At 36.5% G+C, this 17,715-nt stretch overlaps 1 protein-coding gene across 3 annotated transcripts; it reads right to left on the bottom strand.

Moving 5' to 3' along the window:
- Positions 1-1,219: 1,219 nt before the first annotated feature.
- LOC138003243 (PHD finger protein 20-like protein 1) lies at positions 1,220-15,408 on the bottom strand. 3 transcript variants are annotated; one of them, XM_068849202.1, is made up of 6 exons: positions 14,889-15,405; positions 11,460-11,619; positions 10,305-10,325; positions 6,709-6,793; positions 5,823-5,943; positions 1,220-1,292 (listed from the first exon to the last, which is right to left on the bottom strand). In XM_068849202.1, exons 1-6 carry the CDS (start codon positions 15,005-15,007, stop codon positions 1,283-1,285), a joined length of 516 nt encoding a protein of 171 aa, XP_068705303.1. In that variant the 5' UTR covers positions 15,008-15,405; the 3' UTR covers positions 1,220-1,282. The 3 variants fall into 3 exon arrangements, with proteins under 3 accessions (XP_068705303.1, XP_068705305.1, XP_068705304.1); XM_068849203.1 differs by having other exon boundaries at positions 1,228-1,292; positions 10,305-10,322; positions 14,889-15,320; XM_068849204.1 differs by lacking the exon at positions 10,305-10,325 and having other exon boundaries at positions 14,889-15,408.
- Positions 15,409-17,715: the final 2,307 nt, after the last annotated feature.

The following is a 17,715-nucleotide window of genomic DNA, read 5'->3' as shown; positions in this document are numbered from 1 at the left end:
TAGGGGAGGAAAGCAGGCCAAAAGAGCTATAAGGGCTTGGGCCTTTTTTGTTAACGCTGCGGGTGAAAAGGAGGATCCTATTGTCATCGGAAAATGTGCAAAACAGTGTTGTTTCAATAATCTGAGGACATTAAATGCGATATGGGTGCTAGTATTATGCCAACCTGAAGGCTTGGTTGAATACAAAGATAATGAAAGATGTGCTGGCTGGCTGTTGATGGATAATGCTCCTTATCACTCTCCTAGCATTGCCAATAGCTTTCAAAACATCAGTATTAAATTTCTTCCCAAAAACACGTCAAAGACGCAGCCCCTTGACGCTGGCATCATTGCAAACTGGAAGGTCAAGTACAAGAAGAAGCTTCTACGATATGTTTGCTCTAAGGTTGACGGCGTGAAGAATGCCAGCGAAATTGTCAATTCCATTAACGTGTCTATGGCAATCGAATGGGGAAAGCAGGCCTGGAGTGAGGTTCAAGTTACGCATCCCTAAATTGCAGACAACAACTGATTTTTTTCACATCATGTTGAATGCAAAACTTTATTGAATAATGTGGTTTACAACAAAGGCAATTGCCTTTCAAACAACATTAGTACTGTATAAGCGTGAACTTCCTTTAATTACTTCATGTTTTTTCTAATATTTTTGTGTTACTGCTGTTGTGAACCGGTACAATATACTGTATACATGTTACAGTTCCGTTTTTACCATATTTTATACTACATTTTGGGGAACCTCTATTACGTGGTCAGTTGGCTCATTCTCGAGGGTGACTGCTTAATAGAGGTTTGACTGTAAATCAATATGGGGGCTGGTCATGCAAATGAAAAACAATCTACAACCTTTTGCATTGCAATTCCGCATTTAACATTACATCTCTTTAACTTATGTATTTCGTAAGTACCATGACTTTACCGCAAAACTATCCCAACATACACTGTAAGTCTTCTTGGGACAAAGGGGTTGCACAGTTCACATCAGTCAAGACTCCTCTAAGTTAACGCATACACTGTGCCTGCACATTATCTAATGACGACAAACCCATATAATTTACGAACGCATCATATTTTGTTCTAACAGAAATAACTGATGGAGGTAAGATGGGCAAGAAATCTGTACCTTGATTGAAAAGAGCACAAGAAAAATTATTCCTCTACAGTATTGCATTCATAAAGCCATAAACACAATTACAGGAGGATTCCTTTTTCAATACTCACTCTTGTATCAGGTTTTATGTTCACTCTGTGGACTGACTTTTTGATACCATCATAAAAAAGAACTTCATATGCACCTAAAACAGAAGCACAGGTTTGTTTGAGAGTTAAAACTTCAGGATTTTCAGTCACATCCTACAAAAAATAGACAGTCAAAGCCTGCATGTGTCAACTGTTTTCACAAAGTGAGTGGTATTGGAACAATATTACAGATTAACAATTTTTAATACTATTTATCACGGTAAAATGGATCAGTAAACAATATTGCTTGCTTTCTGAGGGAAGGGCAGCATGGTTTTGAAACACGTGCAAGATCTATTTAGTGTTTGTTTATTTGTTTTTAGCTATTGAATAATTTAACTTTTCACTATATTTTTAAACTGAATTTCCATCAGTTATGAATGTGCAAATAATTCATTTCCCTGTGTCCTATGTATATAGGTCTACATGTAGCAATTTGTGGCATACAGTACAGCCCAAAAATAATGCATGCACAAAAACTTATTTTTGCGTCCGCAAGCAGGCAACTTCTTGCGGCTCCTTGCACCACAATCCTACCAGTCGCAAGAACTTCTTTGCACTTAGAAGTTGACAATGCAAGAACTTCTTTCCGTTAAGAAATCCGGACTGCAAGAACTTCTTTGTGGCAACATCCTAGAAAGAAGGTGATAATTATACAAAACTTGCAGCAAGACATCATTTTTCAGGGCAATGCACGGCCGAAGTATGGTACAAAATCAAAATAAAAAGTGGAGTCTATGTTTAATGACGGTGGCGATAGCGGGCGTTGTACATATCACATGTAAACAAGTGTCGCAATGATATGATGATTGGTTGACTTTTTAGTATGTTTGCACAAAGACTCGTTCCATGATAGCAATCAGAATAAATACCAGACGAAAACCTTTTGCTACCAAAATTCCATTCAAAGAAATGTTTATCAAGGGAGTGATGAGAATACCTTTTTTCCATGTGAACCGTTTGTATGACAGTCGCCGCAAATGTAAAATGATGTCACAATGTTGGTACATCGCGCAAGAGACTAAAAAATCAGCTGCCTACATGTATAGTTTCCAATCGGCTGGACATAGTTCAATGATATTTTTTCCAAGTTTGAAATACCTTTACGCCATTTATCCAATTAAATTAATAAGCAAGTGAATTAAATACGGCGTGCGATAAACTGGGTGTGACCAAACATTGAGTTCTGATCCCATGACCATCAAATGTTTCCCAAGAGGAAAGATAACATTACATCCCTTCCTTTTGGAAGTGATTTTTTTGTTTTGGAAAACATAATCTGTGACCATGAAACACAATGATTCATAGCACAATCATGATGTACATTAAGAAAACCAGTATCTTGAACAAACACTTCAGGTCATATCTCCGCTCGTAAAAAGCGCTAGCCACTCACATTTTGCAGATATACTTCTTACATATTAGGTAACATAATTTACTGTGTAGATTAATGAAATCCGTTGCTTAACTTTAGAACAAACAGATTTGGTTGTTCACTTTGGGGACAAAAAATGGCGTGTCACGCATAACATGCAAACTTGCAAGACAAGCACAACAATGTTCTTCAGACAGCTTCTACTTTATTCCTCACAACGTAATCAACATATTTCACATACACAATGTTGCAACCAGTAAATAAAAAAAAGTGGTTAATTTCTCACCTATGAGAGTAAAGTGGGCAAAAAGCACAACGGTCTAAAATCTTCAGTGCTGTGTTTACAAGTTGTGGCTGTAACCAACGGGTGGTTGGTGGTTTGGTAGAAGCCAATATGCTTCCAGAATGCTCATTTGTGGTAGTTGCTTTGGCAAAAGTTGCAACGAAAATTTCTCAGCACACAAGAAGCCAGAGCATTTTTTCCTCAGCCTGAAACAAATTGTCTGCCATCACAATTTGCATTAGGACCGAAGCACAGCTTCGTAAAATGTCCTCTGTATCTTGCTTGTCCAAGCTCACATTACGAAACCCAAAGAAAAACAGAATGCTTATCTCATATACAAATTACACGCCAAAGATCAGAAAGAACCAATTCAAATTGTGAAAGAAGGAGACCTTTTCGTGAGTCTTGACTTTCAGAGGTTGACAAAGCGAATTTAGAGCGAGAAATAACCACAAGTGCTACTTGAATCGCTTTCCCCTCGCAGATCCGCCATCATGTTTCAAAACATTCCCTGACAGTAAATAGCGATAAACAAACTTTGCTGCCAGGCCTTAACTAGTTTTTATCCAGTCAAACTGTTTTTTTTGCAGATTTTTGTCCTGTGTTATTCAATCCAATCCACATGGAATTTTTTGCAGGAATTTCAAGCAAAGCGTAAGTCGACTCTGAAATGGCGTCAGATTGTGAACAAAAGCTTTCAAGTAGAGAACAGTGGAGAAAGAAAAAGGCAGAAGAAAAGAAGGAAAAAACAGGGCTTATTATGAGAAGAACCAGAAACAGCTAATCAGGAAAAATTCTGTAGTCAGACTTGAAAGTGACTTTGAAGAAGACTATGGATCAATTTTTTAATGTGCTGTTGGCAACTTTCTCCTCAGAGAAAACTTGCTTGATTTCACATTCAAGCTGGAAGCAGCAAATAGAGCAGCTGTTCTTTCTGGAACGGTCCAACACATTTGCCGAGACCTTGTCCTTAAGTCAAAGGAAACTAAACGGAGAAAAGCTATTTATAAACTGCCAATCACTGAACATAAAGAAATCATGAATTCATTGTGAAACAGCAATTAAAATTTCTGTCATGTCAAAAGTTAAAAATAACAATAACTTGGGTTATTTAACACAATTTTTAAGCTTAATCTAGGCAAAATGAAGAAATTACCATGCCCGCAAGGGATTATGGCTAACTTAAAAATTGCTTATTTTTGATCCATCAGTATAAAAATATTACATTTTACATTAAGATATCAGCTTAAGAGGTTATTTGATTGTGTTAGGTTCATTTTCATCCAATTTTATGACAGTATGAAAAATTTGTAAAATCTCACTATGTTACACAAATGTACGTCATGATTGTGCTACTCATCAATCTATACATATGGAATGCAAATAAAATGTTGTTCTTTTTTAATTTTGTGTTGCTTATATTTTATTTTGAAAAAGAAGCTCACGCCAGCTCTATTTGTAAACGATTTTTGTTCCCCTAAAGTAACAATCCCCCAAAAGGAGCGTCCCCAAGAGACTTCCGAAAGTAACAAGGGTCGCTACTATCAGAACTCGACGGTATTTTCACTTCTTGCACCAGCTTACGCATTCTTGTGGTGCAAGAACTTCTTGTGCGTGCATTATTTTTGGGCTGTACTGTAGTTGGTGGCTCAATGACTCAGTCATGTCCACAAAATTTTGACTTGATTCCATGATGCAAATTTTACAATTAATTGTGTCTGCCACAGCTTGTATCATTATGTGATCAGCACATGTTCCTTGCATAGACCTCATTGTTAAACTAGTGGTAATCTCAGATTATTACATGTTACAATGTAAGTGCATTTGAAAATCACTATTTATATGTGATCTATCGACCACTTATTTATTTTTCTAAAACGTTTTTGCAATTGGTTTTTCTAGTCAATCCTTGGGTTTACAAAATGGCTTATAAACAAAGCCAATCCTAATATGTAAGATCAGGCCAACAACCATAGTTCCAAATCCAATAGGTGTCAACTCCAATCCACCGTTCTAAGGAGATAAACTCTGCACAGAGTGCGTTGAAGGATAAACCTTGCCAATTAAATGGGAGACACAGACAACATGATTGGCCCGGACACGCTGTCTGAATTGGCACAAGACTGTTGTGGTTGGAGGAAGCTTGTAGTCGCCTGCTCTGCAGCCGACAGATGATGAAAGCAATAATCTTGTCCTAGCTGGTCCAGTCTCGTTGCAAAAAGGTCCAAATGATTGTGAGCTTTTCGGGCATAAACGTGAGGATCAAGGCGAAATGCTGGTAAATAAAGGTCTGATAAATGTTTGATGCTTATGTAAACAAAAGATTTCAAGGTGGGTTGAATGCAAAAACTCGCCGATTAGATAATGTTGACAGCAAATATCTTGTAGAGTAAGAGTTTTGAGAGCACAAAAGTGCAGGTCAAGGTGAAAAGCAGATAAAAGGGTTCAATACATTTGGAGTGGTTTCAAATCTATTTTTTGTTGTGAAAGTGAAAACGATCTATAGCTGTGGTTATTAGTTCCACTTTTTGTGTAAATTAAGTATACCGTAATAATATACACGAGTAAGACTTGCAAATCACCAAATTCAGCTTGACAATTAACCTAAAACATACTCATTCCGCACAGTACACATTCATTGCGGCTCTCAAAATGGTAGAAATTGCAGTTTTTCTTTATAATCTCACTTACATGTAATTACAGTAATATCTCAAAATGGATTCTGACAAAACTTTGTAACAAAATGCTTCAAACACAAGTGAAAGCTGTGCCCAAATCTAAGTTTCAAATTTTGTACAGGAGAATTGAAAACATACATGTACGAGGGAATGACCTTCAGAGTGCGTGAGAAAGGACGATGGAAAGCATGTGGTTTCCACCAGATGATTGTTAAAAAATGTCTCAAACTTAACTTTCTTTCTTACTTACTTAACAGGGTAATGACATTGTGTCAATGTTGCTACAACAGTCGACAAAAATGAAACCATGGCCAGACAATAAATAGTCCACTTGTTCAGAGCCCTCTTAAATGTCTGTAAATAGTGGCATTCTAAGGAAAAAACTGTTTCAATGGGAGCTCTTACGACTGATTTTAACATTATTATAAATCATGTAGGGCATAACAGTCCAGATTACAGGTACTTTTCACATCTATATCAATTAAAAGAGAGCAATCATGATCTACAGTATGTATGTACCACACAAAACAACATTAATTTTTTGTACTGAGAAGCAAAAGCATTTAGCTTTCATGGAATGTACAGGTGTATATCATCATCTGGGGACTTGCTGTGTTGATGAAAACTCTTAAAAGGCTAACATTGCACAATAATATTACAGTGAAACAAAAACTGGCACACATAACAGTGTACAAGAACCAACCTACCTTTAAAGAGTCAATATGAACAATTTGGCTTTATAAAATTAACCATTACAGGTGATGCAGGTTTCAAGACAGTAATTACATGAATATACATGTACCTGCCAGTTTAAAGTTCCAATGGCTGATTCTTATAATTACACGAGCATTTCAATAATTTTATTTTAACAAAATTCCTTACTATGAATTCTTTGAGGACAACTCTAGTATCCTGCAATAAATTTAGGTTCTTGCATCTGACATGGTTTCCTTGAAACTGATATTCGCCAAAAATATACATTGTGGTTTTGGGTCACCTGGCGTTTTTGTTATGTCAGAAATTGTTTAGTTATACACTATACAACCACAGCCCCTAAACCTAAACAACCTTGGTTGACCCAATAATGAAACATATACTGGACAATGAACAATTAACATCTACACACATTATCTTACCATCATTGAGAGGTTTTACTACTTTTGCTGGATAAAATTTGCAGTCTTGCCACTTTGCTAACACACGATCACCGACTTTCCAATCCTGCACAAGACAAAATACATGTAAAATACACTTATCAAAACGCAAACATTAGCCACAAAACATTTTGCTTAATACTGTATAAGACACATTTATACAGTCACATGGAAAAATAAAATACAAAGAAACCAAAGATTATACAGTGTAATACTGTAATTCTGCTTTAGTAGGAATGCTCATAACCTTTACATTTAGGTTATCCAAAATTAACAACAATAATTATCTCAAGGGTAACTAAAATCCTAGCTTGACACTGCCTGATGGGTATGTCACTGTCAAGCTTTACACTCTTATTTTTTTATTATTCACTAAAACATGAAATGGCATAATTTACTGTAATTGCACGTTTACACATGTACAGTGTGTAGGCAGCACTTTTGTAAATTGTGCACAAAATGGGTGTGCCGCCTATACAGTACCAATCAAAACTATTAGTGCATTTGCACGTGGTAATACCTCTTCTTTGCTGATAGTGTTTACCGCAAAATCACCTAGGCTACATGTAGATGAAAAACCGCAACCGCAACCGCAACCCAACCGCAACCGAAACCGCGAGGCAACAGTTGCAAAGGACCTGGGAGTGTATATAGATTGTCATCTTAACTTTAACGAACATATCACTAAAACTGCCTCTGGCTGTATGCTTAAACTAATGAGCGTTAACAGGCTAAAGCATCTATTAGATAAAAAACATCCATCTATCTTATAAATAAGCTTTTGTCTTCAGCAAATTATTTTATTGTTTGATGGTATGGAGTAGCACGAGTAAGAAGAACGTTAGAAAACTTCTGAATCAACTAGTTCAGAACTATGCCTGCAGAATGTATGTATGTATGCTATGCATGTAAAGACATAAAAAAAAACTTTGATCTAAGAAAAATCGGTGTGGATTTACATGCATAACTAGTCGCCGCCAATGCAGTCCGAAAGGAGATATATTTAGAATCAAGTGCTTCCAAACTTTGCGTCCTGTCCAAATAGAAATGTTTATGGGATAGTACTGTTGTTGAAAAGCTCCAACCTTGAACTAAACCTTTATGAATGACTAAAAGTATTATACCTGGTCCAGTGAAGAACCATACAATGTAACTATATTCCTGAAGTTTGTTAAGCAACTGCTTGTGGCAATTGCACGTCAACTGCAAACAATTCTGATTCAAAATATTAAGTAACAGGTTATTTAGCAGTTGAGCTTGAAATTCAGAAATATTCATTCCTCTGAATTAGTAAAATAAACTTAATTTAATGCTTCAACAACCATAGGATAGACTTAGGCCGGGTTGAGTTCAAGCCTCTGTCAATTTGGCGAATCAAAACGTAAATTGGGGGTGCAGGGATGGCGCAGTGGTGAGAGAACTCGCCTCCCACCTAATTTTTGTGGCCTGGGTTCGATTCCCAGACTCGGCGTCATATGTGGGTTGAGTTTGTTGGTTCTTTACTCTGCACCGAGAGGTTTTCTCCGGGCACTTCGGTTTCCCCTCTCCTCAAAAACCAACATTTGACTTGATTTACTTTCATTGTTCATTTCAGTTTACAGTGTTCCCAATTAGCGCTCCAGCGCTAGAACGACTAGACACTTAAATAAAGTTCCTTTCTTTCTTTTCTAACCAAGCTGCCTATTCTGTCACGCAAGCGAGAGCGGTAGCTCATGAAATACGTTGTTCAATGCTGAACTGCTCAACAAGTTTGTAACGGATAGAGAGTCATGTAGCCCAAATGACTGACAATTACAAATGTACAGTTAATCGTTTCCTTCCATCTTTCGGTTGATGAGATCAAAATGTCTTTCGTGTCTCTTCCAAGGCCGGTCGCTTCAAGCGGCCTCACCATAAAGACAAGAGATTTCCCAAACTCATAGAGTATTTCTCGATAGAATTTCTGCTGATCTTTATGCCATTAGCATTGAACAGATCTCAAATACTTTTTAGAGATCTTGACGTTTGGGGGAAAAAGGATTACAAGAAATGTCTTGAAGGCACCTTATTACGGTACAACCAAATGTGCCCACCATCGCAGATTGTAATTATGGCAAATACGCATATTATTATTATTGTCAATGTGATCGACCAGCAAAAATAATTATGCAGATTTCTTTAATAGCATCTGCTCTAAATTACAACGCTTAAAAAGACAAAAAGCAATACTGCATCCTAGGTGAAACCTCGGTTTTCAGTTACTATAGACAAGGTTTTACCTCGGTCAAACTGGAGATTGAATCTGCGATTCCACCTAGTCAGAACCGCGGCAAATGCACAAATAGTTTCGAGCGGTACTGTACATGGTATGGTATGAGTAACGTCCTAATATGATCAAGTGGAAAACAACTACAACAAATTGCAAAATTGTTTGCCTAACTCGTGTACCTTCATACAGTCATGTACTTTTCTTTCTCACAGACAAAATAAATATTTGATTGAGTCAATATGTACGTTGACTTGGAAGCTTTAATTAATTGTCTCAAATATAAATAAACTGCTCAGCCTCTCATAGGTCAAGGGTGTGTGGGTGGCAACTGCATGGGACCCATGGTGGCATTTTTTTAATCAACTAATCCCACTTTCTAAAAACTAGGATCTTAAAGAAGCCCGAAGGTTGTGGCTTCAATTCCCACCCTGGTCAGAGTTTTTCTCTGTCCTTGTGTGGGCCCAATTCCATTGGTAGGGCTAAGGCTCACATGGTTTATATGGGTATGAAACAGCACTTCACATTACCCCTACAATAGTTAATTCTGTTGAAATATAAAGTGCTACACGGCCAACATTTGAAAAAACGTAACCCTCCATTAAAGAACATAGCCTGACTGCAGGCAGTAGTGTGTTTTTGGGTGTGAAATACTGTTATTCCTTGAAAATCTGGTCACCAAACTAGATACGTTAATAGAGGGATCTGGGGTGAGTGAAAAAGAGATTGTGTACCAAGTTCATGTACCAAGATTACACATGAAATGTCTCTTTTATCTAACAATTGTCATAAAAAAAAGTTGCCAAAAACATGCAAACTTGAATCCACTCAAGTCAAGACAATCTAAGGAGATAAATCAAAGTTAACTTTTGAAGTCACATAGACAACATGTGCCCTAAGTATTTTGTGATAACAATAATTTTTTTTAAAAAGTAGGCTGCAAGAACATTCCAAACACCACACCCAAGCCAGCACAAGAACAGACAGCACAATAAATGTTAAAACAAATCAGACAGCTGCTGTTATTGGACATTGTACAGCACATTAAAAAGCACTAAGGAGGAAGATAAGTTATGCTTATCAAACTAGCCAGATTTACTTCTACAACAACACTGGTGGGAGAGTACAAAAGTCATCTTTAAGATCCCACATCAAGCCCTTGCAAACTATAATTAATAATACAAGCTTGATAGTGAAGCTCATAAAACCTGAATCACAATTAGGTCTTCATTATTTTTTGTTACAGAATAATTTAATGTTAAAGAACATCTGCAAACTAGTGTATGATGTGGTCATTTATATGTCAAAAAGAGCAAAAGACAGTCATATTAACCTGATAGTCGCAAACTTCCTGCTAGATAGGACATCACAGTGCATGAGGATTGCCACGCCACAAAGAAAGGGAGAAATATTTTAGAAAGCAGGAGTATACAGTCACTAGCATTTAAAACACAACTCATCAATAATACATGAAATGATAATACAAGCATCAAAGCAGCTGCATAGTAGATGAATAAGACTTTGTATATACAGCAGAAATAAATAATTTTTGTCTTTCAATGTATTAGTGCACATGTAATGCAAGATTTTCAAGAATTGATGAAAATACAGAAGTGATGTGGGCAAAGTTAGTTTTGAGAAACATAATCCATTAGTATTAGTACATGTAGAAACACTGATGAAAAGTAGCGGTTACTAGTGTATCGTCCTTTCGATTTGACAAACTGTGATACCAGAAACAGAAGAATTTTTAATGTGTTAACACTCCAGATCAAGCAAATACATTTGTACTATACAAATGATTACAAGAGAAGTTGGAAAAATTAAAAAACCAAGTTTGTATACTGCATTCACAGTAATAAAAACTCAAATTAATGGAACAAATATCAAATATGTTAAAATAAAAGTGATCATATTAGGAAAAACGTTATTAGCCAATTATACTATTGAATGTAAACTCTCAAAAATTTCAATAAGTGATCTCATCAGTCAACTTAACTCAAAGTGAATCTTCTTGAATTTGAGAAAAGGAGTACTGTATGTGTGAACTAATATTTTCATCATATGTCTGAGGAGCCGTGCATGTAAATGCACATGGTGAAAACAGTGTGGTCAACCTCTTCTGACTCTCTACCTTCTAGCACATGAAGAAAGAAGACATGGGTGCAATTTACTCATACTTAGCCTGTTAATTCTCCTTCCCACAACATAAAAAATAATAAGATGGCATGATAAAAATGAGACAGACTAGAAAGGATCTATGTTTACTTTTTAACAGTGTGATGAACTTCCTTGGGATTACACCTGAGACCAAATAAAAAATGCATGGCAAGAACATCGCTTACATACCAAAGTAAAAAATAAATTTGGCATTATCAATTTCTCAAAAATCAAGGACAGCAGCTCACATAATTATAGTTTATAAACAACATGTATACTCAATAACCTCACAAGCTTGAGAAAACATTTAAGAAAGCAGTCAGCTCACCTTCTCATCTTTGGAGTCCTGGTGTGATTGCTGTCGTGCATGTGGTCTTAAACGTTCACTATCAAAATTAATCCATTCGTCATAGCGGTGATTCCAGCCCTCAAAGTGAATCAGTACTTTCCTCTCTTTGTTATCAACTCTGCAGATCTTTGCAGCATACCTACAGTACATGTGTATGGACAAATAATAGTTGCATTACTAACATTTTCAACAATGTACATTGTAAGACAGTGATATTCAAAGGACCAAGTCTTGTCAATCAAAATTTCCACATAAATATCCCTGTTACATTATATCTATCAAAGTCTCAAAAGGGTCCCTAATCCCATGGTACATTTTGTGCAGTGTTAACCCCTTGAGTGCCACCCAGGAGAACCCCAGCTACTACCGGCCATGTTGGATTTTTTATGACAATTTATTTTTGCCATTCTACATGTAGGCACTCAAGCACTTCATAATTATTTTCTCTTAAATGATTCTTATGAATCAGAAAATCAACACGTTAAGCACCTCTACCAATGTTCTGTCCTCTTTGTTGACCACCATCAGCTTCCACGTCATTGTTCTCATTCACGTCTCTGTCACGTTTGCTGATACTTTCACTTCACGCTCCGAATTGCTTTCACTAGGCTCTGAAACATCCCATTCACTTTCCCCACCTAAACCCAAATTCCAGTCAGCAAAAATTTCCTGTAAAACTACCTAGCTCCTTTCCAGCTCAAAATTCATCAGACGTGACCAGGATGCCATCTTGGATTTGTCACAAACCTTGGGTAATATATTGTGCAGATTTTTTGGACAGTGGACTTCTAATTCCTTCCCAGACTCTTTCAAACAACCACAAATAAAAATGCCAAACTACCAGGAAAAAGAAGGCTGCGCTTTATAGAGGACGTATAATTATACATGTACACAGAGATGTATCCAGAGTGCGTCACTGCATCCTGGGACGCACTCGTCTTCCTTTTGGATGCATAGAATATGGAACAAAGGGTCCAATTGGATGCAGAAAAAGAATCAAGTGTTATGTACAGCTTGGGGTTTGGTAAATGAAAAAATGAAACAGCAATTCTGCAATCTGCATTAGTACTGCAATATTGACCATGTGCACCTTCGTCTAATACAACTAGGGGCCCCACAGCCCTTGCATACAGCACCACCAGCCAGAAAGCCTCGATTTGAACTTTGCCCAAACGTCATTAGCCACTATTGTTTACAGAAATTACGCTTGACTTCTAAAAGCCTGGGACCACAAGATTGTTAGATTTCACAGGCAGGGTTCTGATACATCTCCACGTTTGAATTACGTGTAGGTTGACAAAATTTTCTCCCAATATCTAGGGTACCCTTGCCAAATTTGCTTAAGCCAGAAGAAGTATAAAAGATGTGAATGTACCCAGCACTAGCATTTTTGGTAAAAGTCAATTTCTCCATTATACAAGGCAGTGGAAAAGATTCTTTTGGCCACAAAACCAGTCATTTATTGCTGTACCTCTACTACTTTCAAAGGAGAATGCCATACTCATTGATAGCAAAATAATGATAATAATAATAATAATAATAATAATAATAATAATAATAATAATAATAATAATAAAATAAAATAAAATAAAATAAAATAAAACAATAATAATAATTGAATTTCATGGACAGTTTTGTCTTACAGCACATAGTTAAGCCCACAACATTTTCTTAAGAGAAAGTTAGGCCAGTTTCAAACATCGCGCTACTGCCATGTCGAACTTAAATGAATTTGGCCTGGCAGTGGGACAACCATTGCAGAGGAGTGGTTTCAAACTTCGACCTTAATTGATTCGCGCCAAATTCAAAATCAAAGCCGTCTGCAGAGAAGCATTGGCTGGTGGAACACTGTTTTGAACCCATACAGTGAGAGCAGATTCCAAAGAACTTTTCGCGTCTCAAAGGCAGCCTTTTTGGTTGTTCCTTCTCAGATCCAAATGTACGTGCATCCTTAGAACATCTACCAGATGATTTCCAACATTTATCACAGAAACTAGCAATTTCTGAATCGCTGATTTCTTCAACTTCTTTTTCGTCATCGGCATTCTAAAGTATACCTGGAGTCACAATCGAATCACCGAAACTTCTGCGCGATGCCATTTTGTTTTCGACTATACAACTGGGATGCATGCATACAAATTGCAAAATAATCAAAACTATGTTAAAATAATTTATGAATTGAGTTCGGCACGGCAGTAGAGCAACGTTTGAAACCATGCCGAGCCAGTGCTGTGTAGCATGACAGACCCTGTTGAATTTAATTCTCGTGGCGAACTAAATTCAAGTTGCCGTACTCAATACACCTTATTCCAAAATGGCCACCATTTAAATATTCTTTTGTTTGCTTGCAAATTAGCCCTTGATGCCTCGTTCTTAAGCTCAAAACTCAAAAGAATATTTTATCTTGAACAAGGCAACAAGGGCCAATTTGTATGCACATACATCAGCGGCCATTTTGGAATAAGGTGTATGGTTTCTAACTTTGCGCTACTGTCGTGCCAATGTCTAATTTAATTCCTAACTTTGGTTCGACACGGCGGTAGCTCAACGTTTGAAAGTGGCCTTAAGCACAATTTCATTTGTCATATAAACAAATATATGTAAACAAAGTCAGATAAAGCTTTAAAAGGAAAGTCGATTCTTCATTGTGCAACGTATATATATATATATATATTAACAAAGTCAAAGTTCTTTTATTCGTCATATCACTTACCTTTTATTTTCAAATAAATTGTTGCATTTTACAAATTTGTATTTTCAAAGTACAACCCTGAAAACACAATCGCATGTACACCACATGCATGCTACTATTTATGAAAATACAGCTTATTCAAAATAGATAGTTAAACTGTGAATGTCGTGATAAATAAGAATAATTATATTCACGCAACATGCATGTGTAGTCCAAGTTTTTATTTTCTGTTCGTTAAAATTGCAAATTTAATTAACTTAAGTGAAATAAGCTGGTCATGTTCACCATTAACATTATACGTATTACTTCGTGATTTTCATTTATCAGCTGTCGAAACATGACGTAGTTTTGTCATAATAAAAATGATGACTAAACGCATACAACTGAACTTGGATCAGAAAAAATAATGTGCTTCGATTGTATTAATGTTAGTCGAGTGAGTTGGAAAATCCAAGCGATTCGTATCTCTGAATATATACTAAAGGAAAATAAAATAGATCAAGACGACGGGGTGTTTCCATCTCACTAGATCAGAGACATTTTTAGGTACTGTGATGTCAAAATGATCTGGTGCTGGAAGACTGGAATCACTGATGCATGCAACCGTCAGGCCAAAATTTAAGTTAACGCGCGCTGCGTTCTTCGAAATTTCTTCACGAAGGACAGCCCAAACATAGACCAAGTATGCAGTGTTGTAAAGGTAAAATCCCACTCACCAATTCAACGTGTAATCCATTGCCTCCAAGCGAGCTCCCGCCTGATAGAGAATTTTATTTTTCCCTGACGAAGGAGAGATTTGTTTGGTCGACATTCTGACTCTGTTGTCGATTCGCATTGAAACTACAACATCCAAAACCAGTCGATGACGACAAATGACCGAATGCCGTGGAGCGAACGAATGAAACAATGCACACACACGAAAGGAAGAAAAGAAAGTGATATCCCGGCAAATCCGATCCCAGTGCTGTCATACGATCGCCTTTTTTTCAAGCCCAATCAGCAAATATAACATGACTCAAAATATCCACGAGGATTTATGCAATAACCACTGCCCTTTGCGAGATGAAGTGGATTTTACAGAGAAAAACTGGTAACTAATTTGAGCCATGGGAGGATGGGAAGCTGGGTATACCGTCTTTTATCAAATTTGAGCCATGATTGGATAATCTTTGTGTGTATTTAAAACTTACGAAAATATAAAATGTTTTAAAAGGTAAACTTTTGGGTTTGACATAGTATCAGTGGATCCAGTCTCTACTGATAGCACTTAATTTTCCAGATGCAGATGTATCATAACCTCTCTAATATTACATATAATGCTCCAAATCTTAAAAAAAAACCTCCTGTTTTTTCAGAGCACTAAATTTGGAAAGAAGGTTATTTCAGATTCTGTGAATAAAAATAGCTCTTCACATCTCCAAGAAAACATTTAAAGAGAATCCTGTCATTTATTTTTATTAGGCTAAAGGTATATGCACCACTAAGGTCTCCAAAACGATTGACAAGCAAAAGTTTCTTAATAAGTTTCAAATGCATAATTTTAAGTTTCCAAAGTTACAACTGAAACAAACTTCAAGGATCTGAACAAACATGTTATAGGTGATCAGGTTATATGTTTACACATCAACAACGTGCTATAACAATATCGTATAAACTCTTGACAGTTCTTAGGCCATCGTAGCTTGATTAAGAAAATAACACAAATGGCGGTGATAGAGTGGTTTTCAGTTGAGTGTTGAAAGTAATTAGTGAAATACTTTGGTTTATGACTACTTCACTCAGTCAGCCATTTTTTCAACCAATCAGAAGTGAAACCAAACCAATCGTGGCTCGTGCGTGCACATTTTCCCACGCTTTGTGTCGGCTACAAGTAATTACTTTGAGTTTTGATTGGTTTACTGGATTGTCTCCGACCATTTTAATTGGCCAAAGTAATTACTTTCATTGGTTTTGGTTTTACGACACTGACAATTGAAAACTGCTCTAAACATTGTATTCCAACGCATTTTTTATAGAACTTGACGTTTCGTATGCTAGTCCACATACATTTTCAAAAGTGACCGTTACAATTTTTGAAAACTATATATACATATATATATATATATATACTGAATATACTAAATGTAAGTTGCCAATGAGCCCTCGCAGAGTGCTCAATAGCTAGTGAAGCTAGAGCTGTGCATACAGTTACAGGTAAAATAAACGACATTCGTGGTCGACAAATTTGTTTCGTAGGACCATGTCCTACAGTACCACATGTCCCACATGTCCCACAGTAGAGGTCTGGAACCAAGACTGAGAAAAATGATCTGCAGCAGTACGTGTCTAGACACATACTGCTGCAGATCATTTTTCTCAGTCTAGGTTCCAGACTTCTAATCTTTATATATAGTTTTCAAAAATTGTAACAGTCACTTTTGAAAATGTATGTGAACAAGCATACAAAATGTCAAGTTCTATAAAAAATGCATTGGAATACAATGTTTATCACCGTTGTTTGTGTTATTTTCTATAACAACAAAAACAAGCCACACCCATCAGTAAAAGATTGAATTAATTACAAGAAATTAAACATTTTTATAACAAACTAATAATAAGTGTTCCCCAACAACCCTTTTCTGCATTGACTACAGGATTTGGTCCAACATTAATTTTTGGAACCAGAGATCATCAAATTGTAATCATGACTGCTCAACAAGATCACCACCATGAAAGACCATCCACTCCAAGATTTGCTGCTGCCAAAACGGTCAAGAATACTAACAAAAAGGGGGGGGGGGGGGGTTTCCCCAGATAAGAATATTACAGTTAAATTCTATTTCATATCTACTTTTGCACTGAACTGTGTGTTGATTGTTGCTCACAGCTAAAAGTGATGTTCTAAAGTAATAAATGTCATGCAATATAATACAAAGCATTGAATAAAATAACTGCAAGAATGGGGCCACTGTAAAAAAAAAAAAAGATAATGCAACTGGCCCCAAGCCACATACACTTCTACGATACAAGAATAAGTAAACTTGCATGAACAAGAACACAAATCTGATTTCACACACAAAATACTTATCTTCCATGCAGTAACATTTTATAAAATAATATAAAGCTTGTACACTTTCAAAGTCATTTATGAATAGATGGCTGAGCATACTGAAATTATCAATACGGGCAATAAACCAAGAAAATGGCAAGATCTATTAAAGTAAAAGATTGCCTATCAAAAATCTTTAAAACAAGATTAAGTTAGAGTCTGTGAAGAAAGGCATCAACAATACCTAGATGGACAGTACATTTTAATTTACAGGACAAAAATCATGATGTGAAAATAGTAAGCCTGATAAGGATTTAAGCAAATTATTTCGCTCACCTTGATTACGATCTTTGTTTGCGAACTTCAGAGGTACGAATTTTTATGGTCGTAATCCAGGCTGTTACACTGGATATTCACAAAGGATGTCTGATCTTTGTTTATGGGCCCATTGTCAAGTCATCAGCGGTAAGCCGTAGAAATTTAGATAGATAATTAACCAATGAGAGCGAGCCACG

The sequence above is a fragment of the Montipora foliosa genome, chromosome 5 (assembly GCF_036669935.1).
Source record: "Montipora foliosa isolate CH-2021 chromosome 5, ASM3666993v2, whole genome shotgun sequence".
NCBI lineage: Eukaryota > Metazoa > Cnidaria > Anthozoa > Scleractinia > Acroporidae > Montipora > Montipora foliosa.
Note: the sequence above shows the minus strand (reverse complement) of the source record. Positions and strands in the feature narration are given on the sequence as shown.